This window comes from Haemorhous mexicanus, chromosome 9 (genome assembly GCF_027477595.1).
Source record: "Haemorhous mexicanus isolate bHaeMex1 chromosome 9, bHaeMex1.pri, whole genome shotgun sequence".
Lineage (NCBI taxonomy): Eukaryota > Metazoa > Chordata > Aves > Passeriformes > Fringillidae > Haemorhous > Haemorhous mexicanus.
Genome location: NC_082349.1, coordinates 21,491,960 through 21,518,230, shown reverse-complemented (window position 1 = coordinate 21,518,230; position 26,271 = coordinate 21,491,960). Strand labels below are relative to the sequence as shown.

Sequence of the window (26,271 nt, the reverse complement as noted above, 5' to 3'; positions counted from 1 at the left end):
GAAAATTAACAAGAAATTTACATTTGAAGTTGCAAAAATCAGTGATTTTTACAATGTATGTATCATGATGTAGTTTTACTCTTTACATTTCCCATGCTTAGATACACAATACAGAAGAACCAGATACATTTTAAAAACTTCACGCAAATACAAAATAACACATTTAGACAAGTAGAAATACATCAGGCTTCTCTTCATTTTTAAAGCATAAAAATCTGAACAACTGAATATACTTTCTTAACCCTTGAGCAAACTTGCAAAGGCCTTTACAGTAAGAATGCAATTAAGCATCACACCTCACATGAGAGGGAAATTATTAGCCACAAAAATAGTGCTGTGTGGTTTTAGTGGCAGGACTGCACTGCTACACATTTTTTGGGAAAGTACTACAGTGTACTAGTCTTTAGGAAATACATATGTGAGTTACTGGAGCAGCATAATTTCCTTCCCCATTTTCTCAGCTTCAGAAAAGCACAAAATCACTGAATAACGGCATCAATTATAACTAAAATTTGCAAAAGAAAATGATGATTAATTCTACTGCAGTCTTTTCACATCAAAGAGTTCCAAGAGCCTGACATGTCCTAAAGACTGAAATTCTCAAGATGTTGAATATCTTCCCTCAGAAGGAGAAATTAGAGCCATGAATATCCACCTTGGAAGCTGCACTGGTTTTGGCTTAGATAGGGTTGATTTCTTTCAAGGTAGCTTGTATAGGACAATTGTTTGGATTTGTGCTGAACACAACGATGATAGAGATTTTTTTTTTTAATTGCTGAGCAGAAGTTACAAAAGCCAAGGCCTTTTCTGCTTCTTGTACTGCCATGCTGAGGAAGGAGCTGGAAGTGCTTGGGAAGTGGGGAGGACAGAGCTGTGATATTCCAGACCATGTGACATCATGCTGAGTATACAGAGGGGAAGAAGGAGGAATGGGGGAACATTTGGAGTGATGGCATTTGCCTTCCCAAGTAACCATTACATGTGATGGTGCCCTGCTTTCCTTGGGATGGCTGAACACCTGCCTGGCCAAAGGAAGTAGTGAAATGATTTCTGGTTTTGTTTGGCCTGAATGCACAATTCTTTGGTTTTCCTATTAAACTGTCTTTATCTCAGCCCCTGATTTTTCCCACTTTTACTCTTCCAATTCTCTCCCCAATCTCACTGGGAGGCAGTGGGCATGCAGCTGTGTAGGGCTGAGTTACCAGCTCAGGTTAAACCACAACAGTTCATTCTGATGCCCAACATGGGGCTCAGAAGGTTCAAGATAACAGCTTTGACTGGAAAGTGTTAGATGGAATTTATAGCTGTTATTGCTCTTTGGCTGCTCCTGTGCTTGCCCTGGGCTTGATGCCTTACAGTACATCAGTGCAGTGCTCATCTGTGGCTGCTTTTTGCTTTCCCTCTGTTGTGCTGCTGATCCCCTCACTCTGCTGTGCTTGGGGACATTTTGGGGACAGCCATGGTGATGCACAGGGACTGGCACATGGTTGGGGCATCACTGCTGTTTCTGTGCTGCTGTACTGCACATGCTGGAACCCCAGTGTGAACACAAGTCAGAGAGACTGGGACCTGTGGGTGAGCCCAGGTGGAAGCAGAGATCCACATGCAGCTCATGGAGGAGCCCACACTGGCACAGGTGGGCCTGATGGAGGGCAAGCCAATGATGCCATAGGCTCCTGGCAGGGAACTGTGGACAAGTGGAAAAAGGAGATCATGCTAGAACATGGTCTCCTTTTGTTGGAGGTTTGTTGGCAGGACTTGTAACTCTGAGGGGACCCAAACTAGAGCAGGCTGCTACTGAAGGATTGCACCCTGTGGAAGGCACCCACACTGGAGCAGATCATGAGGAACTGCAGTCTGTGGGAAGGACCCACAACTCCATGCTGAAGTTGGGGAGATGCTCCAGGCATGGGACCAGAGATTCCCGTGCAGCCCACGGGGAAGACCATGGGAAGCAGTGAATTAATTCCTTGTTTTGCTTTGCTTGTGGGTGTGGCTTCTGCTTTCCCTATTAAACTGTTTATATTTCAAGCCAGGAATTTTCTCACTTTTACCCTTCTGAGTCTCTCCCTCTGATGGGGGAGCAAGGAAGTGGCTTTGTGGTGCTTCCAGCTGGGCAGAAACCACAACAAATGCTTTTATGTATAGGAAAAACCTTAGCTTTTACCTTCTGAATTTCTCAACACTGTTGGCTTGTTAAACAATGATAACAAGCACAAGGAAACAGTGGATTGGGAAGCTCTCTACAACCTGGGATCATTTATATGTTATTTAGGAACAGATATGCTTCTACTCCAATATGAATAGTACATAAAATGATTTCAGCACTCAAAGGATAACTGATTAGCAACAAACCCAACAAAAATTTACTTCAGATTACTTTGAACAGCATCATTGATACTTTAAGTGCAGATTCTTCAATGAACTAAAAACCACTTTAAAAAACATTCATCAAATAAGGCTGTAAAGTACTTTTACTAGCTTGTGTTTTTTCCTCTACATAAATAAATACAGTTTTTGCTCTGTTTAAAAAAAGGCATAAAAAACACTTTCAAGTTGCAGTAGCATTACCAGATTATAATGCAGCTGAGGTGAAGCAAAAATTAAAAAAAAAATAAAATTATTTTTATAAACTTAGGTAGTAATAGACTTCTATTAAAACAAAAGGAATTATATTTTGAAGTTTGACAGCCTCTCTAGGAATGTTTTTTTTCCTTTGGTGTAATATAGGGTAGTTATACAAACATGGTATTTTACTTTCCCACCACTCACTCCCTAACAATATTAGCAATAAATTGTAGCTTTTTTTGATATGTTACAATAGGAAAGAGTTCTCTTTAATTTCTTGATAATAACATTTTATACCCATTCTATCCTACCAGGTGAAAGATCTGGATTCTGTGTGCATTCTGGAATCCCATTCTGTTTCCCAGCAAATTCAACCTGACCTGTTTCAACCTGTCCTCCTCGAGTCTCAGCAGTTTCATTACAAATAATTTGAGATTGCAGTGATGGCTGTCTTTGTTCAAGTTCAAAATTCATAATGAGGGAATCAACCAGAGAGTCCAATTCATCCAGGTTCATAAAAGGCACATGCATTTTCTGGATAGGGTTGTTGGCAGAAGATAAGGCAAATAAACTGAAATAGTTGTTAAAATATCCAGCAATGACAGAAATATTTTCTGCAAAGCTCCTGAGAGGGCTGGTGTTTCTGTATAACCCTATGAGAAACACAAACAAAAAGAAAAGAATCAAATGCAGCATTCTGCAGGTACCAAAGAGCCCTCCCCCTTTGCAAGTGTCCCTTAGCCTGTAGGTTACAGATGGTAACTCAGCTAATACCTTGTAACATGGAAGAGACAATTTGACAGACTTCAGTCAGGCACTGCTCCAATTCCAAATACTTCACAGCAATCTTAGTGCTCTTCCTTATTTCTCTATATAGAGACTCTTCTTCTGGCAGCTGAGATTCTGTTTCTTTCTGTATTAATAAAGAGCAATTTCAAGAGAATCAAATACATCACAGTATATTAACTGCTAAACATGCCTATAATGGTTTCAGTCACATAGATCAAGCCAGTGCTGAAACACAAAATCAAATCAATGTCATGTCATGTAAGACAGCACTGAAAAGAATGCACAACTGCTCATAGTTGGCAGGGTTAGGAAAAGAAGAAAAAAGCAAATGACATGAAAACCCAAGAAATGCTTGGCTCTTAGAAGATAAATCACCTATCCTGGGTTTTAATTCAAAATATCAGTAACTATGGAAGCAGTTATAAAACAATAACACTAGCAAAGTTGACCTTTCAACTTAAAAAAACCCACAACAGGTAGATAGGCTGTTCAAGTTGAGTACAAAAAGGAAGATAGAAGTACCTCCAGAAATCCTTTATCTTAAGTAAAATTAAAATAAAAGAGTTTTGAGTAGAAATGCAGTAGCAAGGAAAGATAGCTTTCCACTCACAGGAATGCTGCTGCTGTGACAGGAAGTGTTATCATGCAATCAGAAATATACAGTATATATATATACATATATATATATATATATATATATATACATATATATATATATATATATACACACACATTCCTCTTAGATAAATGCATCCTTAAAATTTAAATATCAGACTCAAGGCACATATTTTGGAAAACATTTCTCTTACCTTTCTGCAGTAAGACATGTTATTTTCAAGGAATCTGGCTAATGCCACCACATTATCCTTTATTCGATTTTGAATCTACAAAGAAACTTTTAATTATATTGTACACTTCATTCCAGTCAAGGTACATTAAAAGAAAAAGAATAAACACTGACATACTAAAGAGAGAAATACCCAAAAGAAATAGCATTTTCTGCAACTAAACATGCAATTTTTCAAAGAAAACATTAACTGGCAGAAAACATTAATTACACCTGCAGGGTTTTAAACCCCTTCTTAGGGGAGGATCAAATGAACATATTTAAAGATTCACTACAGAAAGGTTGTCCTGTAACTTTGTATCACTATCACTCTACGTTGCAGGGGTAGCTCTGGCATTTTCTTTCCATCCTTACAGTAGTTGCACCAGAGACAAGCACGTACAGCAGATACTTCAGAATTAGCTGCAAGTGAACAGCATTATTTGGAAAGCAGAGTGCTCAGTTCCATTTAATTGAAACCCAAAGCATTTGGAAGTTAAGCAAAAGACATTGAAATAAAGTATTTTGGATGGTTTCACTGCTATCTGTAGGATTAAGAATGACAACAGTGAAAACCAGAGCAGGAAGAAATTTTTGCTTTCCTTGAGAGGAACAATTTATGACTCAGAAGATTTCAGTCTTTCCCAAGTATGGTGTTGGAATTCAGCCAGGCTCTCTGTCAAAAGGGCTTACCCACTAAAAAAGTGGTGTGCTTCCAAGGGGTACCCTAACTTCCCTACTGTAATTTTCAAACAGCTGCAGAAATATTTTTAATGGTGCTTATTCCTTATACTTTATTTTCTACTTGTGTAACTCCCCAGAGCATCATCTTTATGATTTAAAATACGAGCACAAGAAACAAAACATCATCAAGTGCCTCCAAGATATAGTAGCAGTTTTTAATCTTCATTTCATCTCACCTCATTTTGTGGACATTGTTTCACAAGTTCCTTCTGTACTATTCTTGCTTTCTCCTGTACAGCATTAATGAGACACTCCAGTCCTGAGCATACTCCATCATAAATGGCAAGTACAAATTCCTTTTAAAACAAAGGTTCCAAATGCAATGGTTAAAGAAACTGATGTGGTCTTGAATTAAAACAGTTTTTCTACAGTAGACTAGAACTAAGTTTGTTTTGACTAAATTATTCAGTGCAGGTCTATTCAGACACACATCTTCCTTGGACCACAGGAGCTCAGGTCAGATTTTTGTATATTCAATGTGGTACTTAGATACTTTAGATTACTAAAATATAAGTAGCAAATTTCAGTGAAACAGACAGACTTGTATCATCTCAGTGCATGTACAGTCCTAAAAGCACTATACACTTCTTTCTCTTCATAGGTTTAATTTACACAGATTTAAAGGATGTGGTTTTTAAGAAAAAAAAAAGTCAAGGATATTAATATATCCATTTTCAGCCTAAATTTGAAGTATTAGATAAACTCTAAATATACTTAATTTGTGTGATGACATTGCTATATGGAACAATTTGCTCCTGAGTACAGTTACTGATAGTCAGTGTGAACTCAACACGAGAATTACTATTCATAATCAGTATTCTAAGAAGCATTTCTTCACCTGTAAACTAGAGGCAGGAATGTTCTCCTCTTCAGGAAATGAAACACCAGTTGTTGTGACTAGTGCCAAGTGTCCTATGTATTTCATTGTTTGTTTTACTGTTTGGTTTACTTTGCTCCATGCTTCTGTTACCATCGAGGATATATCTGAAGAACACCCCTGGGAAACAAAGGCACATCTTTCACTGATGGCAGAAAGCACCTCGGGTTGAAGAATACACACTTTCTATACAGCAAGAGTTCCTAGCACACAATACTTAGGCATTTTCACCTTTCCATCTTCCTAATTCCAATGACTTATCTATCACAGCTAAAAAATCATGCCTTGAAACCACAGAGCAGCCATACCATTCTACTACATAGTTTCAAAAGAACAATAGATTCACAAGACTGTAGTGTGCACAAAAATAATATTCACTGGTCACTGGTTTATGAGTTTATAAACAGCAACATTTCATAGTCTAAACTATCATTTTCTCTTATTGCATGTTTAATTTTACCATTTTATAAGTAAGAACCAATGGTTCAGGGCCTGGGCACAGGAAGGTCTGCATTACTCTCCACTAGCACAGGGAACTACCAGCTTAGCCAGTAAATGCAACCTTGGCTATTTATCTTCCTTTGGTGCATTGTTCTGTCATTACACACACTGGACATTTAAAAGCTTTTTGCAAGTCTATAATAAATACTGCATTAATGCAGAGAAGTTTTCTATACACAGATGAATTCTTTAATATGCTTTACCTGCAACAGCAACTGTAAATATCCTCCCAAGTTCTTTATTTCCTGTTTCATTTCATCGTCAACTTTTCTAGATCCGGGACACTTTTGGACATTATTAAGCCAGAGTTTACTTATAACCACAATCTGGTCAAAAGCAGAGACAATTCTGATGCTGTAGGACTGAGCAGCACGATCAAGAGAGAAAACTACAAGAGAAAGAGATCTATCAGATCCATCTCCTTTGCAAATGAACACAGGAACATTAATTCTTGTGACTGACAAACATAAATGCTTGTGCATCTGAAAAACAAGTCATTAGAAATGTTTAAACCACTATGAAAATGAGACTTACAGTTTTCCTGACATTCTTCATCTTGCTGTTCATAGGCTTTGGAAATGGCAGATGCTCCAGAAAAAACTATAAACAAATTAGTTAGGAGCCTATCTGCTATGCTTTTCCCTCCTTCGTGATTCTGTTCCAGCAAATCTAAAGCTGAACTTATAGATTCCTTGCAAATTCCAGGAAGAAACAATTCAGAAATGCTTGAGCATATGCTGGACTTGTTCAGTGAACCTGTACAAGGAAAAAGCAAAACAAACATGCATGAAACTCTTCATAGGAGTGAGCAGTCCATGTGCCTTTTTAATGACTTCTATATGGACATTCACCTATTCAAGGCAGTCATTCAAAAAAAATGTGTAAAATGCTCTAAATAGTTTCTAAGTTCTGTTAGTACAAAGAGAAATTCCATAGTGAAATTCTTTAACATGAATACATTTGTTTCAACAATCAAAGCTACAGAGAAATAAAAAATAAAATCCAACCAATCTAAAATAACTGAATGCATTCAAATATTTGTAAGCAAAAGCATCCTATACTTCAGGGGGAAAAAAGGTTGTAAAACCTGGCCAAAAGCTTGGGGAAAACCACAGTAATTTAATTAATAACAACAATTCAAGCAAATGAAGTCTCTATATTACTGTTTTAGGATTCAGCCTCTTTCTCCAATTAACCCACATAGTTAAGAAGAGTAATGTTTTAGATAATTTTTTTTAAATTAGGCTCATAAAGTAATGGTCAGGAAGTTTTTGCCCTAAGAAAAGATAATCAAAAATACAGAAACCCCTACTGTTAACAGCTTGACATTATCAATTTGAAGGTATCATAAACAGGACATTTTTTATTTTGCTTTCCAACCCCCAGTTTTCAAACAACCATCAGAAGCACCCACGTTTTATGCATGTAGTAGGTTCAAATTCTCAGTATGAAATGAATGGTGTTCTGCCATTTAGAAAGTACCTGATATATAGGAAGTCTGTTTATTCTGACCAGATTGCAATTTTATCTCAGACAAACATCCAGAAATTCTCTTGTTCTTCATGAAGCTTCTACTTCTAAGAAAGGATGATAAAAGAATATGAAAGACCTTGAAAAGAAAAGCATTTCTCCTCATCAAGCATTTCCTTGATGGGCTACAGCTTGCACAAATATGTGAGCCAGTTATTATTACAAGGCTAAAACTTCAAATGCAAGATCCCAGACCACATGCAATTTACTCCTTAAAAACAATGCTTTGACAGTATAGAAGCGGGAAGGAAACATTAAAAACTACACATTTCACTCTGCACTGATGCTTTGGAAAGCTCTACATGCAACATTTGTTCCTTTTATTTGTCCATGGAGGAAATCCAAGAGAATGAGTGAATACAAAAGAAGACTCACCAGGTGACACAGTGTATGAGAGTGGAACAAAAGTATATTTAGATAGCTACAAAATTTTTTGCTTTGTTCTAAACATAGGAAACTAGCTACAAATTACTTTTACCTTCTTCTGGAAAGCAAGGAAATAGAACTATCTGAAAGGTCAGGTTCCCACTCATCAGCAGGATCATAAAACACATCAACAACAGCTTTATTTCTGTCATTACTCTGAAAAAATAAAGGAAACACAGGGGAGGAGAAGAGTTAAACAGAAAAAGCGTGATAAAGTAGTCAACATATGGATAAACAGAACATAATAATGAAAACTCTATTTATAAATTCAAGGTCTTTTACAGTATAAAACAACCAAAAGAATCACAAAGCAGTCCCTGCTTTACTGCTTCTTACTCTCTATACAAAATGACCTGAAAAAAGTCATTTGTTTCTATTGCATTCTTTTTGTTTGATGGATAAACGCATCTGCATGTTTTTAGTGAAAAGTAGTCATGTGTCTTGCTGTTTAAGATACACAACCCAAAAAATCACCAATATTTTCCTCCTGTATGCATTACCAAAACCTTATCTTTGACAAAATATTACTGATTGCTAGTGGCTCTTCTTCAGTTGTTACTGACCTCATAGAGTTCTTTCATTGCTGCTAGTTTACATTCAAATTTCTCCAGGCTCCAAAAAGTTGTTATTCCCAGTTTGATGTTACGAACCTGCACCTGAATAGAAGACACTGTTCCTGTTTTATCACCAATTTTGTCATGCCTAAGAATTGGAGAAAGTTTAAAAAAAAGACGACAAAAATCAAGACCAAAAAACACATTAATACTGCAAAAATAAATGAGATACTTGTAGGTAGGATTATACAGGGACTAAAAATGTGACCCACAGACAAGAATTTCTTCAGACATCGTGCATCTCAGTTACTGTGCTTTAGGACCACTTTAAGTGAACCAAAGTAAGATGGACATGGGCATCAGAAGATCCACCTCCAAAGCACACAAAATTCAAAATCCATTTTCTATAGCATACCTTTAAAGTTTTGATCTACAATTCAAATTAGAAATTCCCATTTTAAAATACCAAGGCTCAGCTACATACTTAACTAACAATTGTTTGGAAAATAAATTTATCATGTTCAATTGCACAAGACTGTTAAAAGAAACACCAACAGCTCACTGCACATCCTGAATCCACCCCCAAATATATACATAAATATTATATAACTATTACATATAGACATTATAATTAAGTAACTCAGATACTGACCTGCAGAAAACAGTGTTTTTCCCTAGTGCAGTGCTAATGGCATTAGCCTCTTTAATCATCACAGACAGCTTCAGAGACTTCCAGTTCAGTGGAACTAATAAAGAATATAGAACATACTGATTTAGTGAACTAAACAAGGTGATGCAACAACTTTAGGCTTTAAAAAATAAAGGTCAGAAAAGAAACTACAACCTAAAAGCAAAAAAGTAATTTAGCAAACAATAGCTCCAAGAATTCCCAACACTGGGAAAACATTGGGGAAACATTACCCTTCTAGACAAGATAACCCTTTTAAATGGTTGGGTAAAGGGTATTTCAGAAACAGAGGCATAAGACTAGATAGTATATTATTATTATTATTATTAATCCAAGATAAACTGAAAAAATGAATTCTGTTACTCCAGTTTCCCCAATGAGTTAATGCCTGACCAGTGGAGACAGACAGGGAAGGACTTTTAAGTAACTAGAATAAATTAGGACTACAGGTATGTCCAGGTAACCACCCTGAGTGTGATTAAACAGAGCTTTTAAAGCAGTCCAATACATACAGCTGATGAATAGAAAGGATTGTATCAACCAGAAGGCTCTTCTTGTTCAGGATCACTAGAGAAGTATTAGTGGAACAGAAAAAGTTCCTGTATCAATACCCATCACCCATGCCCACTGAGAAAAAGAGAAGCCAGCATTGCCTTTGTAACACCATGCATATACATACCCATCACTGATTTATTCCCACTGCCATGATTCTTCTGAAGGGCATGTATTTCCTCAGCAATCTTCTGCTTCTCAGCTTCCAGAGCTTCCACTATCTTTGCATGACGAATAGTATGGTCTTCTAGAGCCTGGAGGAAAATGGGCAGTGGTAAAAAAACAAATCTAAAACTCTTAATGCTGTTTGTTGAAGCTAAATTTTTTGTTCCTGGCACTTTAAAGACTCACAAAAATAATTTTATACTGGACAGCTGCTATGCTAATATAAAATAATTCATTTTCAAACTGACAGTTCTCTGGGTTTGCATACGTATTACAATGCTCAAAAAAAGCACTGGAATTACAAAGGAGCAGCTTTTTTTAAAAGTTGTATTTGTTGCAGCAGTCAGATATATATAAACACCAGCCAAGACTCAGTCATTACTTAAATTAATGTCTGGAGTAATAACTTTTGCCAAAGGCAACATCATGCTAAATTTTGGTGCAGGAACAAAACCATCCACATTATTTAAGAAATAAGGTCAGCATTAGCTAATCCCCAACAGTAATACATTAACATACTCAAGTTGCAAACAAAACATCAGTTCTTCTGCATAAAATCACATAGAAGTCCTTTAAATAATTTCCTTTACAATAACTGATTTCCAAAAAAATAATTTCAAAAAGCTCCCCAACCAAACCAGAGTTGATTGCCTTAAAAGGTTTTTTTTCAATTACCTGCTTGGTAGCTAAGGTCTCCATTTCTAAACGCTTCTTATTGAAGTGGAGTTCTAGCTCAAGGCTTTTCTTTGCCTTCTCCAGCTCCTGTATTTTGGTTGTGGCTTTTTGGTTATTCAGTTCTTGGATTTGCTTCTTACGAGATTCTTCTCTCTAATATCAAAAAGGAAAAGTGAGAGGAGGAATACTCCTACAGAATTTCTGACCCGTCCTTCAGGCAGATATTCCATACATATAAAATGTGCAGCCTCTGACCTGCACAGCCCAACACCAGCAATGGTTTTGACCCAGCTCACAAGCATCACTTTAGGTCTTCTATAGAATATGCAAGATATGAGATATATCATTATTTTTTTACCACAATGTACAATTCTATGTCAACTTATGCATGTTGCAACTGCACTGAATAAAAACCAATTACAAAGCAGCATGCAAGCTTGGAAAGACAAAATAAAACTGCATTAATCAATCCAGTATAGTGAAATAAAAGCCTCATACAATAAGGCAGATTCTGTAGGTATTTTTCTTTGCTTACAAGTTACAATTCATGGAGTAACTCCGAAGAGGATAACTACTTTACAACTTCTTCTGTTACTAAGGGTGACTTTTTTTTCCAAGAATGAGGCTTTGTATTCTCTAACATGCTGCTATAACATGCAAGAGAAAAAGAAAACTAAAACTACACAAACCAAGGCCAATCAAGCACCGAAAAAACAGATACTACATACTACAGCTTCTGGTTTACTTTATTGATATAGTTCATGTAATGATGCAATGACAACTTACCACCTCTGCTTCTAGGGATTTTATTTTACTCTCATATGCTTCTTTTTGTGAGGTCAGTTCTTGCTGAACCATCTCTTTTGCTATTTGGACACTTTGCATCATTTCTTCCTTGGCTTTGAGTCGTGCCTCTTCAATTTCTGATTCAAGCCTACAAGTGTTGTACATTTAGATTGCTGCTGTTTGTCTCTTTTAAGATGCATACAGATTATTTTTTATTCTTTCATGAGGGTTTAATTTTTTTTAACAAAAAAACTTATATACTTTACATGGTTTTGACTTCACAGACAAAATGTAGACACTTCCAATGTAAATATGAAAGACATTCCAGAATTTCAAATCCACTCAATTTCCATTTTTATTTTATTACATCATTTTCACAAATGTAAAGACTGCGATGAAAACTCACTAAATCACATTAAGACACAAAATTAAATTTTAAATCAATGAGTCTTGTGGTTTAATAACACCCCATAATGAAGTAAGTACAAATAACAATTCACTGTCTCTCAAATTCTCCATCACAGAAGACCTAAGGTTAGTATGCTGGGTTCTTCTCATTTTCTTAAGACTTCAAATCGCTTTAAAACATCAAAAGTCATTTTCAGACTCATCACACACTTGGAGAGAAACATAATTAAAGAGATACACTACTCTGAGGACCCCTGGAGCTCAGTGTTTCTCTAATAGTGGTCTACATTGCTGGTATCTAGATTAGCTTGTGGTGATTGAACCTTAGAGGTGTACATCATTTCAGCCAAGTCTGACTTCCATTATAAATGGAGTTGCTATTTTTCAACTCTCCCCTTTGTGAAATAATAAATAATCTTCAGTTACTTCTAAAACTAATTGCACAGTTGAATTAACAACTGAGCTTATTTTCAGAACAAGAAAAATCAATACTTACTGTGTTTGCTGTGCAATAAGGAGCTCATTCTTTGCAAATTCAAAATCTTTTGGACCATCATGCAAAGACGAAGTGCCACAAGAAGGTGTTTTAACTTTCTGAACCTCTGCTGGATGATTAAACCTGAAATAATGGTCTCCCCCAAGAATCACTCGATCACCCTATTGGGAGAAAAAAAAATTCTGCTGAAACTTTCAGATTTATAAGCAAATTTTCAGTTCTTAAAATATGCAGGTGAATCTAGAAATCAAAGAGGAAGAGACAAATATTTATGGTTACAGAGCATTCTCAGAAAACCTGCAGTCTGAAGCTGAGATATTAACAAAACAAAGAAACCCACACATGCACAAATCACTATTACCAGATCAATTACTTACATGATGCAGAATTGTTGGGTCCAAAATGCATTTCCCATTTACGTATGTCTTGGCTTCTCTAAGTGGAATAATACTTACTTTGCCAACAGTATTTTTAATAACACTGAAACCAAGAAACATTTGCAGTATTAGCAGCTCATGATAATTGCAAGTGATGCTTCTTAATAGACTAAAATTCAAGCTTTAGATGCTATTGTTTTCCTAGATGTGTATTGTCTTTATACTATTTAAGTGCAACACCCATAACTACTGAATGACAACCTATATTTTGGTAGAGAACCTATATTTATATCTAGGAATCCATTGCTAGAAAATTACTGCAATACCCTGCCATCTGAGAATTTCTTTGATAATGTGACTCTAATGTTTTCAGTAACTGATTAGTTAAATTTCTTACTGCATTTTTTCGGGGATCAGTTGCAGGGAATGCACTTTGAGCAATATTTCGGCAGTACAGCCAAGCTGCTGTCTATTTTTATATAATTAAGAACTGTCAAGGCATTTCACTTTTCCACTGAACTTAATGTAACATTTATCTATCACAGCATCATTTGATCAGATTTTATTCATGTAGAAATGCTGCAGAAGAAACCTTTGCTACATGAACATAATGAACAAAGAAACTAAACTACTTGAGTTAACAGATTTCTAGAGGGAACAGAAGGTAGTTGCCCTAACCATTGAGCAGTACAAAAATATCCCTACATAGTATTGTCTTGGCTAGATGACTATATTTTGTTACTGCCAGAAGGAAGAGTGACTCCAAAAGAAAAGGAAGGGTAAGAAGCAATTGAAAATATAAAAACAACACTACAAACCAATGGTCATCAGCAATCAGCACTCCAGAAAGCTGGATATCATGTTTTGAATTTGGTGTACACCTTCCAACTGTAGTTTCTCCTTCTTTGATCATATATAACAGCACCTCAGAAAGCTGAGGATCTTCATTGAGATTGACAAGGTTTGGTAAATGATTGTCCATTTTGAATGCAATTCCAGCTTTCTAGATAAAAAAGAGCTCTTCATTAAAAAACCAATTTACATTATGTGTTCATAAAGCAATGAATATCTACATTAAATTTTTCAAAGCAGTCACAGCAATCTGTTGCAAAGTGAGTATTAAGGAAACAAAATCTTACAGCTATTCTCATTCTTCTGCAAGGTTTGCTGAGGTTATATTTTCTCTATTATGTGCTATAGAAAAAAATGTACCTGCAATTCTTTTATATCTTCCAATTTCCTTTTTTCTGCTTGTTCAAGTTTTTCTTTCCAGGCCCTTAATATATGGAGAAAATAACATAACATATTAGAAAATTCCAGCATCTAAATTTTACCGTTTCCATTTTAAATTAAGACATTAACGAGTGCCTGACCTTTGCATTTCTGCCATGTTTCTCTCCTGCTGGTGCAATTCTACCCTCAGAGATGTTATCTCCTGCAAATAACGCCTGTATTTTTCACGATCAGTGTTCAGAGCACTTTTCTGAGCTGCCCTCAGTTTTTCAATTTCAGCTTTTAATTCTACATGAGACAAACCAGACATACAGTACACATAAAAAATGAAGGCAAAATACACTTTCAGTACAGCAGTACAAAATTAATCCTGTTATTTATTTAAAAACTAAACACCTTTCTCTATTTCTGGTTCTCAAGTGTAGCCTACGATATCACTTGCATTTTGGAAAATAAAAAAGCTCACAAGGAACAATAACATTAAAAGGAAGACATCCCAGGCTGTATTAGTCCAGTTGTCAAGAGGTCAGTCAACACAACAGAATATTAGTAGTAACAACTCTTACAAGAAATAAGCTAAAGCACATGCAAATGACAACCCTGAAAGACTGCTGAAAGGTCAAGCTCACCTCTGATTAGTTTGACATTCATATCTTCATTTACTTTAGCAATGTTGATAATTGAACAAGCCTGCTTGGCATAGCGAAGGGTGCTGAGCGTCTCCTCCGTGCTGCTGGCAGCTGGGCTCACTGTGGCTATCATGGTCGTTTGGGAATTGCCACCAAGACTTTCCTTTAGCAGCCTTCATTGGACAGGAGAATACCAGTCAATCCCTGGCCCTCACAATGACAGAAAAATTCAAAACTTCCCAGTTGGAACAGATTAAATACAAAATACCAAGGGGTTTGCTACTTAGTTGAGAGGGACTGCTAGCTGCTTAAAACACAAACCATGCTCCTGTTTGGTCTTTATCTAATGCAACAGGCAAATTTCTGCCCTCCACAGGTCATCAGAGAGAGAGAGAGAGAGAGAGAGAAAGGATGGGAAGAGGTGCCTCATGAATAGATGAGAAAACCACAACCTCAGAAAGCCTCAATCACTATGTAATGTACGTACCAAGTAAGGACAGATTCCCGGTAAGGAATGAAAGTTTTCTTTCCATTTTGAGACTGTTTAGACAGTGCAGAAATGACCCTTCCAAGGGTCAACAGTGATTTATTGATACTCACACCTTCCTACACAAAGCAAAAATAAAAATATTTATAATATAGTTGCAGTTTCTTGTGTGATGTTATCAACTGTACTGTTGATTAAGTTTGTTCAATGTGTGCTACAGCTGTAACACATTAAATGTCCCCAGTTATTAAAAAACCAATAAGATGGAAGAGCATCTTCATTTAGAAAGAACAATGACCCTGCCTTTAAAATAAGTAGTGTTAAGAGCCATCAAACTTACAAAAGCAGCTTGAAATAAAGTCTCTTATTAGAAAAATCTAAAAAGGGGCAAACCTCAACTTCATGTGATATTGGATTCATGATTTCCAAAGTCACATGAACAGTTTCCCCTCCCTCCTTCTGCAGGATCATTAGACCTACATAACATGAGGAGAGGTATTCTAAGCAAGATCTGCCACAGTGCACAGTTCAAACAGCTTCTTCAGGCCACCCACTCTCACTGGCAAAATGTGATGTAATACTGGTAGACATAAGGGCTATATAGATACTTTTATAGCTACAGTTCCTGCCCAAAAGTCCTGTTAGGTGAGCATGCTCTAAGGGTGTTCTTAGGAGTCAAGCCTTTTCCACAGATTTCCACTCTTCATTTACCTTAAGCCTTTCTCCAGTGGTCTGAGCCTTTGTACAGCACTCACTGCCAGCTAGATCAATTAGATTTATGTGACTGGTGAGCCTACGATCACATTGCTCTTCATTCACAAATTCTACCTGGAAAGAAAGGGAGATGCTGGCATTCAAACCAAAATTAAAAGCCTGAGGATAAGCAGAAATCAGACAAACTGTTCACATTAAATACATAAAAATTTCATGCTGCCATTTAATTTTCACAGGATACTCTTGTGTATCATTGAAGGAGACTAAGCTCAGATTTATAACCATAGTATCAGTTAGTTGTGGCTGAATAACTGCACAAGCATAAACTGCAAACCCCACAGATTACTAAACTAGGGGTTTGGGTCTGAAGTTTGATGACTGCAGTCAATCCAACTGCAGTTACCCAATAAACATGCAAATCAGTAAGCTGTTACTGACTTAGACCAATGAAGATGAGTTAAGGAGTCAATGGAAAAACTCAGAACCAGCTATGACAGAGAAAAATCAGTAATCTGGGGGTGAGAATGGCAAGGGGATGAAAAAAGGAGAAAATCCAGGAAACTGACAAAAAAATTAAACCAATCAAGAACAAAGAGCCCCAAACCAACAAGTCATTTGTCAATGGAGAGAACTGACAGTCTGTAGACTCCTGAGGAGCTCTACCTATTCCATTTCTGTCGTCAGGCTCACATCACTAAGTCAGGTTTTGTCTTTTAAGCATCTGTAAATCAGATGAGCAGTTGTAGTCCCTATATCCTGGAGACACTTGGGGAAGAGGCATCCTGAAGCAAGAAAACATTTATTCAGTGAAGTGTGTTGAAACTGAGCAGAAATTGCATCTCCTACCACTGCCCCAGTTTGCTGCCTGCAGGAACTCATCACAGCCACACACCTCACACAGCCTAACCTTCTTAGAAGCTAAGATGTGTTGGCAGCAGTGTGAAATTCAATCTAGCCTCAATTAGGATTCCTGTTACATCTCAAAACTCACACTGAGAAGCTTGGAACTACTCCTAGATCTGTCAGCCTAGACATATTTATACTGCTGCTATAAATATACTTAGCACAAAGACATCAGAACCTACTCAAAGCATGTAAAATAAAACAAGTTCTGTGGTGTAGAAAGCCATGTTAAAATGCCCTGTGCCTTATTCAAAGATCTCCAAGTATATTCTCACAACTTTGTAGGCAGCACACAGACGAACTTTTTACTACCAGATTTGAACAGATACAAAAAACCTCCAGCAATACCTTGGTCTGTGTCATAACAAGGGTGAAGACAGAATGAGATCTAGAGCTCTTGTCATTCATTACTGTAGCAGCTGTTGCTCTCTGCTTATTTCCTAGTTCAAGCCAACTCTGTAAAACACAAAAGTCAGGACATGAAACCAAACCCTACTTTGGATGGTTAACTCAAGATTAAAATGTTTGCAAATACATTTATTAAGACAAATTATGACTATAAGAGAGGACTTAAACTTTAGAAATAACAATGTGAACAGTGACACTTGACTGTACAAATCTACTCAGCTCCATTATACAGGACTAGTCTAGACCACTCTTTCACAAAATCAAACCAAAGTAACCAAACACTCTTACCTGAATATCAGAGTAAGAACGGACAACATTCCTAGAGTGGGGGAAAAATTAGAAAGTTTGGGTTCAGTTTTCTTTCTATAGATTTCCCTGCTGCCTGAGTTCTGAAACATTTTCTCAGTTACAAACAGAACACAAATACATAATGAAAGCTGCAGTTGTCTTGAGACTTCCACACTTTTAAATTTCACTAAGGCAATTAAGAAAATGTATCAAGCTAGTCATGGATATGCATTTTTCTAAAACTACATAACACTGGGATCTTGCTTAATTTAATGGGGAGTACACAAGCTTTCATAGAGCCTCAAGATATCCTTTTTCAGGATTACACCATACAGCTGTTAAAATAAGTACAGATGAGAAACAGTTAACAAATAAGTTAAGACTTACACTGTCAGGCCTTCCACATATGGTCCTAACACTGGATGTTCTCTTACACGAAGCTGATGAGAATTAAAAAAAAAAATTATTAGGAGTGCATTAGTTGGATCTAGTACTCAGGAATATCTTAAAAAAAGATTCTACAACATAAATCTATTATGTTTCTAAATAGCTTACCCCAAAATCACTGACAAAAGCCAGAGTGAAAGCACTCCTGCTTTAGACAAGACAGTAGAGTCTTAACTTCTTTATAAGAAGTCCACCTAAGCTTACTTCAACAGCAAGTTGGATGTTGCATATCAACTTTTGCATACCATCTGTTGCATCTATCATAAACTAATATTTAATTTACACACAAGTGGCCAAGATAGTGCTCAGCGTCAAAGCACAGAAAGTACTTTTTTTGATAAATAAGACATAATAAATTCCTTCCTTACATACACTACTTAAGACAAATTTCTTTCATTTACAGTTTTACATATTCTAATACCCAACCACTAAATACTAGCTAAACTGGTTTAACTAGTGATACTTAATTACTTAATCAGTCCAATCTTGTTTCTTTCCCTCTCCTCCAGCTCCTTAAGAGACAACCAGGTAACAAAAAAAAAAACCCAACTCCATCTAAATTACAAGATTTTATCTTAAGTTATATTGTACAGAAGATTCTTATTATAAGCTGAACATTTAGATATATCCTAGGAGACTTCTTACAAAGGCTCATAAGATCATCCCCATTTTGTAGATAAGGGGAGATTTTAACTTTTTTGATAGATTCTACTGAATCATTTTGTTTCTATTTCAGTATTGCTCAGCGTTTGTCCAGTGACAAGCGTTTTGCTTTAAGCCATGTGGTGATATTTTGAGATTTTTATTTGTTTTTTACTTTTCACAACTAATGTACTTATATTAAAAACAATGATCACTTGTCATTAGCGCATTTTTGTTTCAGAATAAATGCCACTCCTTAAAGGTTATGCAGATACTTGATTCTGTGAGCAACTTACTTGTTGTTTCTTCTGTCCATTTTCAGCTTTAAAGACAAGCAAATCATGAATTTTCTCATTGTATACTTCAAAGAAGCTCATTTCAAGATGATACAAAACCTAATAAAATTAATAATAGTCAGTCATTACAGACACAACCAACCACACCAAAAAAAAAAAAATACAAAGGAAGTGATGGTAGTTATTTTTTGTTTCAGCTAGAATACGGAGATGGAATACTATTACAGTGCATTTTGCTTTGATACGTGATGTTTAACAACAAATTCATATTTTTTAGGCTCTATTTTACTGCCTTCACTGAAAGTATGGAGCCCACTGGGATTTTTTTTTTTTTTGCCTTTCCTTACACATATCTGAAAATGTAAGACATGCAATACAGAGGAAAGAATCCTAGTCTAGTGATGCAACAAAAATATCATGCCCATATTTCTTCCTCACATTACTGCAATTAAGGAAGCAAAACAATGTTAATTTTGACTGTTAAGGGAACCCCATGAATCAGAGCTATCAACACAAGTAAGATTTGAATCAGGAGAAGAATATGAACACTAATAAAGGGATCAGCACTAAATATCACTCTCCCCATAGTCCAATGGCATAGGCATATCACCTGTTCCTTGTCCATTTGTGCTATTTGATTGAAAAGATCTTCACAAAGTCTTGGAATTATTCCTCGGTCTTCATCAAACCCCATCATCCTGCAGTCACAAAAATCCTGCTGGTTTAGCTTTGTAACTCTCCAGAGGCAGTTTTAATATTAACTGTACAGTTCTACAGTTTCCATGCCACACATGTCTAAGTTACAGAACAATAAGCAACAGAAATTAACCTGATCTAAAATTGGTGCTTGTCTAAGCCTGGAGTTGGACAAGGTGATATCCAGAGGTATTTTCTATTTCATTCATTGAGAAATACGTTGAAAACCCAAGTAAAACTGAGACTCTACAGCAGCTGAGGAGTCTAAACCTATAGATGTTCAGTACTCTACCACACCTGCATTTTATATTCTCTGCACACCTCCAGTGCAACCTAAGCCTGTCTCCAGCTCTGGTGCAGATTTTTCCTGTTGAGTTCTGCCACAGCAGCACAGAAGTGCACTGGACTAATTCCCCTGCAGTCTGGAGACACACACAGTTTCACAGCACAAATTTGTTGTGTAAACTTGACCAGAGGACCCTGATACTAATTTCAGTCTTGTTCAAAACACAAAGGGCTGAAGGGAAGTTATTGTTTAAGTGAAAGTAAAAGAAAAAAATCCAGACACAAACCCAACAAACTTACAAATAGGATAACAGCAGCAATCCTGAGTTTATATTTCTTTTAGGCCAAGGTAAAAAGAGCAGTGGAAATAAGAACTGAGTTCATCCACTTCAAATGGAAGTTCATCCACTTGAGGGAACTTACTTCTGTGTAAGTTCTATATTTATTGTAAATTGAACAGAAACATTTCTGGCCCTCAGCTACCTTTATTAAAAGTCTATAGCACCTGATAGGAACTATAAAACTCAAACTAATTTTAATAGACACATGTTTGGAAACCAAACAACTCACTAGGCATTCTATTTCAAAAATATAAATAAGGTATACACAATTGGCTATAAACCCTAAACATGTTACTTATCTGGAATTATTTTGTGCAAGAATTTATTTCAAATAAGCAGTGCCACAAACAACTGAATTTATTTAAAGTTCTGAAGCATAAGGACCCTAATTATGATGATCTCTCAAATGTCTTCTCCAAAAAACATGCTATACTTTACTACATTACTTCATGCACAAAATAACAAACACTGGTGAAAAACACCACTGGGAGAGTCTGACAAGCTCTCTGCATTATAAAGGGTTTTTTCACTAAAATCTCAGGGAAGTTTTTATTTTCTCCATTAAAAGTTGAAAGAAGTCGGGGTCACATACATAAAAATATTCTCAAGTTAACTTTTGCTTAATTGCTATAAATACTAATGTAATTATTTTTAAAATACACAATAACCTTTTTACACAATTCATTCACTCTGAAATCTATCATTCAATCTCTTTCATGACTTAACACTGCATAACAATTGGCAGAATTTTAACTATTATTATTAGCAACTTACGTGTACGATTTTCCAGAGCCAGTCTGCCCATAAGCAAAAAGACAAGCGTTGTATCCCTCAAAAGCTCTTTCAAGGAGTGGCAGTGCCAAAGTTTTATAAATCATTGCTTGGCTTGCAAAATTAGGATGACTCTTGTCAAAAGACCAGAAGGAGAAGTCATAACTGAAACTGTAAACTTGGTTTGTGGATGGATTTTGCACAATTGTCTCTGAACCACTCATGGAGACCACAGGGAATGAGTTTTCAGTTTTCTCTCTGAATGGAAAAGGTGGGAAAATAAAAAAAATATAAGCTGCATGCTTTAAGTTACTAATTTCACTGTCTAATGGAAAATAAAAAAATCAAATGATCATAGCTAAAAATACCTGCTAGATGAACATACAGAGTATTAAGGTTCAAAACACTTTTGTTAATGAATACGTAAAAAACAGTCAATTCAGTTTCTTAATAAAATCTTTCTTGGTGTTGCATGAAATATCAGCTAATTTCCAAGTATGTATTATGTCCTTATTGGATCAATGATGGAATAACTCAACAAGAACAAAGCAGAACTCACCACACACACTGTTAGCACCAGAAATAAGTCCAGGATACAAACCTGTTGCTGAAGGGCCGCACCCGCACAGCTACAATCACTTTGCTGTTTTTCACTTTGAAAACATCTTCCCCAGCACTGCTGCTCTCAGCTAAACTTTCTGTGTTCACTTTTGTTTCTGAACTTGTGGTCACAAGAAGAGAGCTGGAGACACTGGGGAGTTTCTTGGCTAAAATTTGTAGGTGAGGTGTTCGTTCATTTGAGGCCAGCTTGAGAGATGGTTGGCCTTGAGAAGTGCTGTTCTTTGGTGTAAGTGCAAATCTTTCTGTTGAAACTTCTGCTGGTGTCCTTGGTCTTTCCAAGCTGCTGTGTTTTATCACCAAGTGCTGTACCTTTTCCTTTCCAGCTAGTTTATTTATATTGCCTTTTTCATTCAGTTGTTCTCCTGACAGCCTATTAGCACATTTTGAGGTAATGAACCGCTCTGATTTAGGAACTTCAGTTTGAACCTTTATGTCAGCAGCACTTGTCTTATCTTTTAAACACATGTTGATAGCATTTTCACAAACACCACCAACTAAACCAAAGGCATCCTTGCTGTTCAGATTGTGCTGCAACTTGGTACTTGAGTGACTCTCAGTTAACTTCAGGTTTGGTTTAACACCATCTGTACCTTTATTATTCTGAGGAAGTGCAATCTTGTCATTTCCTTGTGCATCAAAATCATCATTTTCTTTTCTAGGCACAATATTCTGATTAATTTTACTCCTCTCTGCAGAGCCAGTCCTCACACGCCTCCGCAGAGTAAGTCTTTTCTCTGTTTGGAGCTCTTCTGTACTCTGTGCCGTGTCACTACCAGACACTGATTTTTTGCTTGCTCCAGTTCTCCTCTGGAGTGTTAATCTGCCTTCCAGTTTAAAAGAAGTTGACACATCAGTCACTTTTGCACAAGCTGAAATCACATAGGTCCTATTTACTTCCTCAGTCTTACTCTGAGGACATGAAGGCAGACCATCCTTTTCTCCCAACACTTGTGACCTCAGCTGCTGCCCAGATGCTTTACTGTTGGCCAGGGCATTGTGTGAGGAAGGCTTCTGCAAAGTGGCTGTGCATCGTGGCCCAGCAGGGCTCCTGGCAGGAACTGTGTAAATAGGCATCTTGTCTTCCAGCCAATTAAAACCCAAATGTTGAAAAGTACAGCACTTTCCTAAAGGATTATTTCTAGTTGCTGCTTCATGAGGAATCTGGGGAGACAAAGCAAATAATTTTTTATGATGTTGATGTGCAGTGTGAGTTATGTTTTGCTGCATGGGGAACTCCTTACATATACCACAGTACATGTTCCTAAACATTAAGAACAACCAGTATTCTGTTTCATCTCTGGTATTTTAAAAAAATAATTCTTTTATATCTGAATGACTGCTTCCAACAAAAAGCTATTTGACTTGATTTATTGAGTTCTATGATTTGTTTCAGAAAGAAAACCAAGCATCACAAAGAAGCACCAGTTAGTAAAAAGAACAATCTAACTATTTAGCAACAAAGATGACCATGGATATTTCTTCCAAATTATCTACCATGATTTCCAGACTGAGGACATTCCAGATCATGTCTCCAGTCGCTCACACCTACTTACACTCTTTGTGTTTCACAGCTAACAGACTCCAACAGAACAAGAAAGTTAACCTTGAATAGGAAGTCTGTGAACATGGAAAGAAGATTTATTTTTTCCAAGATTTTGATATGCAATATATAACCCAGTATTAGAACGGGACAGTTAATAAAGATGAGATGACTATTAGTAGTAACTTTGAATGTTATTTTAGTTCACTCTTGTACATAGACACACTACAAAACAAAAGATACCTGGCCTAGGGGACAAAAGAAAACTGTTAAGTATACTCTCTGTCCTTTCTACATGTAAATATTTTGAAAGCTCTATATATACAATCTGTATAGGAAAGCATGTTTTCCCTGCTGCATCTGCATCATAGTTATTGGGTTGTATCGGGTTTGATATCAATACTCACTGCAGACTTGTCAATTGCATTTAATTCATGGTTACAAGCTCACAAGAAGTCACCTGCCTTTGATCCTTTAAAAGCTGCAGTATCATTAGCAACAGCAGTACATGGTCGGGGAAAAAAAAGGAAAGCAAGATGAGAGCAAGTGATGTAGAAGAAATCATTTAGTCACTGCTCCAACAGAAGTTGCCTTTAATGTTACACTTTTAAGTAGCAGCTTTCAGAGTACTCTCACACTTTATGCAATTACATCCACTTACACACGTCATGACTGTACAGTTTTCATAGCTCACAACTTGTGAGAAAAATATCAAAATTTCAGAGCAGTGTATTTATTGCTCAGTCCAGTTTCAGACAGGAAATTATGTTACGTGACTATAAAATACAAACTTTGAGGTTCCCTCTAGCAGTCAGTAAATAGAGAAACAGGGATGTAAGCTATGAATGGTGTGTTTTCTGGAAAGTCCATCCTTTCCATGCAGCTTTAACATAATTCTTGTAAGTTTTCCCCTTCTCTCGCCACAGCTGTGCCCTACAAATAATAACAAAGTCTTTCTGGAGAAAAGTTAAATTCCCCATTAAAGGCTCCTTCGTTCTACAATAAGGAATGAGGTTCAGTTCTTGAGAACTGAACTCAGAATGAGAAATACGCTCATTCCTCGTTTTTAAAGAATTACAACCACTAGCTAGATACGAAACGCAAGCGCTCGAGGCTGGAGCAACCAGCAGCTCCGTTGTTACCCCTCAGCGAAGCTCCCCTCCCTCCCTGGCCGAGCCCCGGCAGACCCCGCCCGGCTACTGGCCCGCCCTCAGGGAGAGGGCGAGGAGGCAGCGGCAGCAGCACCTCCAGACGCGCCGCCGCCCCCCATGACCCACAGCCCCGCGGCTTCCCAGAGCACGGCCGCGGAGAGGAAGCCCCGCCAGGACGCGGAAGGGTCGGTCTGTCCGTCCGGGTCGGTCTGTCCGTCCGGGCCGGCTCTCACCTGAGCGCGCCCCTCCTCAACCGCCGCCCCGCTGCGCTCCGCTCCGCTCGGGCCGCGGCGCCGCCCCCGCCCCGTTTGAACTCACCGGGCGCGCCCGATTGGCTGCGCGAGGCTCCGCCCAAGCCCGGCCCCCGGCAGCGGCCGCGCCGCCAGGGGGCGCTCCGGCGGGCCGGCTGTGAGGGCTGAGGCGCAGGGCTGTGACCGAGCACAGCCCCGGCGGGCCGGCTGTGAGGGCTGGGGCGCAGGGCTGTGACCGAGCACAGCCCCGGAGGGCCGGGTGTGAGGGCTGAGGCGCAGGGCTGTGACCGAGCACTGCCCCGGCGGGCCGGGTGTGAGGGCTGGGGCGCAGGGCTGTGACCGAGCACAGCCCCGGCGGGCCGGGGGTGAGGGCTGGGGCGCAGGGCTGTGACCGAGCACAGCCCCGGCGGGCCGGCTGTGAGGGCTGAGGCGCAGGGCTGTGACCGAGCACAGCCCTGGCCGGCCGGGTGTGAGGGCTGAGGCGCAGGGCGGTGACCGAGCACAGCCCCGGCGGGCCGGGTGTGAGGGCAGGGGCGCAGGGCTATGACCGAGCACAGCCCCGGCGGGCCGGGAGCGCTGCGGGCCCCTCCGCACCCCAGCCAGGGCCCTGCCCGATCCGTACGGGCAGCCTCACACTGGGTACTGCGCCTACACGGCACTGCCGTGTGTAGCCAAAGCATCAGTGAAAAGGGGAGGAAAAATGAGTGCGAAAGGAATTAAAAGAACACACGATGGCTGTGACACTTACGTAACTTTGACACTCCAAGCAGCGCCAGGGGAAGAAATAAAAACAGAGTGTTGGAATCAATGGATATATATGCCCATGAAAGACACACTGATAATAAAATATATATTATACGAAACCATCTAAACCCAGTAACAATGAGAAAGCTTGCTTGAGAAAGCTTGCTACAAGATAACTGAACCGGGTTGCTGATACAATTTTCCTTTTACGCGACCTGTACCTGCACTTAGTTCCTAAGACAAACGTGGTGTAGAACTGTTGCTTGATTTCATGATTGTTGAACACAATTTGTGGGAGCTTGGTACAGCAGGAGTGCCCATGCTTCTGAACATACTAATGCCTAAATTAGTCTGCAGGAAAGTTACACAAAAACATTTTATAGGCAGGAGTGGATTATTTCAAATGAGACAGAAGAATTAACAAATTCCATCTCTACAGAAGACATAATTTTGATTAAATAAAATTATAGGTTGTATCTTATTTCTCTTCCATAAAGTTACACTAATAACAAACTATTTCTGGTATTGCAAAGTCCTTCAACAGAACTTGCAGGTGGTACACAGGCACTAATAGAGAAACCATATTTTCAGTATGTTTACAAACAAAACTTACATATTTGTTCTTTAGAAACCCCAAGAGAGCATACTGAGGACTTGGAGAAACATTCTCAGTGGAAGATTGTACTTTAGCTAACAGGAAGGGATTTTCAAAGGCTAATCTGCCATTTTTTTTTCTTGCCAGCAAGACCAAGGACTACTGGTTTTGAAAAAGGGTTCCAGAGTAGTTTTACTAGGTACTACTGTAATTCAAGCACACCATAGCCAGTATTTCAAAATAAAGATGAGATAAAAAGGAGACGTC

At 38.1% G+C, this 26,271-nt stretch overlaps 1 protein-coding gene across 1 annotated transcript; it reads right to left on the bottom strand.

The window, feature by feature from the left end:
- Positions 1-24,708, bottom strand: KIF14 (kinesin family member 14). The gene is made up of 30 exons (XM_059854433.1): positions 24,648-24,708; positions 21,704-22,884; positions 21,106-21,360; positions 19,620-19,707; positions 19,010-19,108; positions 18,012-18,064; positions 17,625-17,655; positions 17,277-17,384; positions 16,023-16,139; positions 15,312-15,430; positions 14,825-14,997; positions 14,336-14,483; positions 14,175-14,238; positions 13,781-13,965; positions 12,963-13,065; positions 12,586-12,746; positions 11,682-11,829; positions 10,896-11,048; positions 10,183-10,309; positions 9,468-9,561; positions 8,825-8,963; positions 8,314-8,417; positions 7,788-7,882; positions 6,840-7,061; positions 6,509-6,693; positions 5,766-5,924; positions 5,104-5,223; positions 4,167-4,241; positions 3,343-3,481; positions 1-3,221 (listed from the first exon to the last, which is right to left on the bottom strand). The coding sequence occupies exons 2-30, from the start codon at positions 22,795-22,797 to the stop codon at positions 2,860-2,862; spliced, it is 4,920 nt and encodes a 1,639-aa protein (XP_059710416.1). The 5' UTR covers positions 22,798-22,884; positions 24,648-24,708; the 3' UTR covers positions 1-2,859.
- Between the last annotated feature and the right edge of the window lie 1,563 nt (positions 24,709-26,271).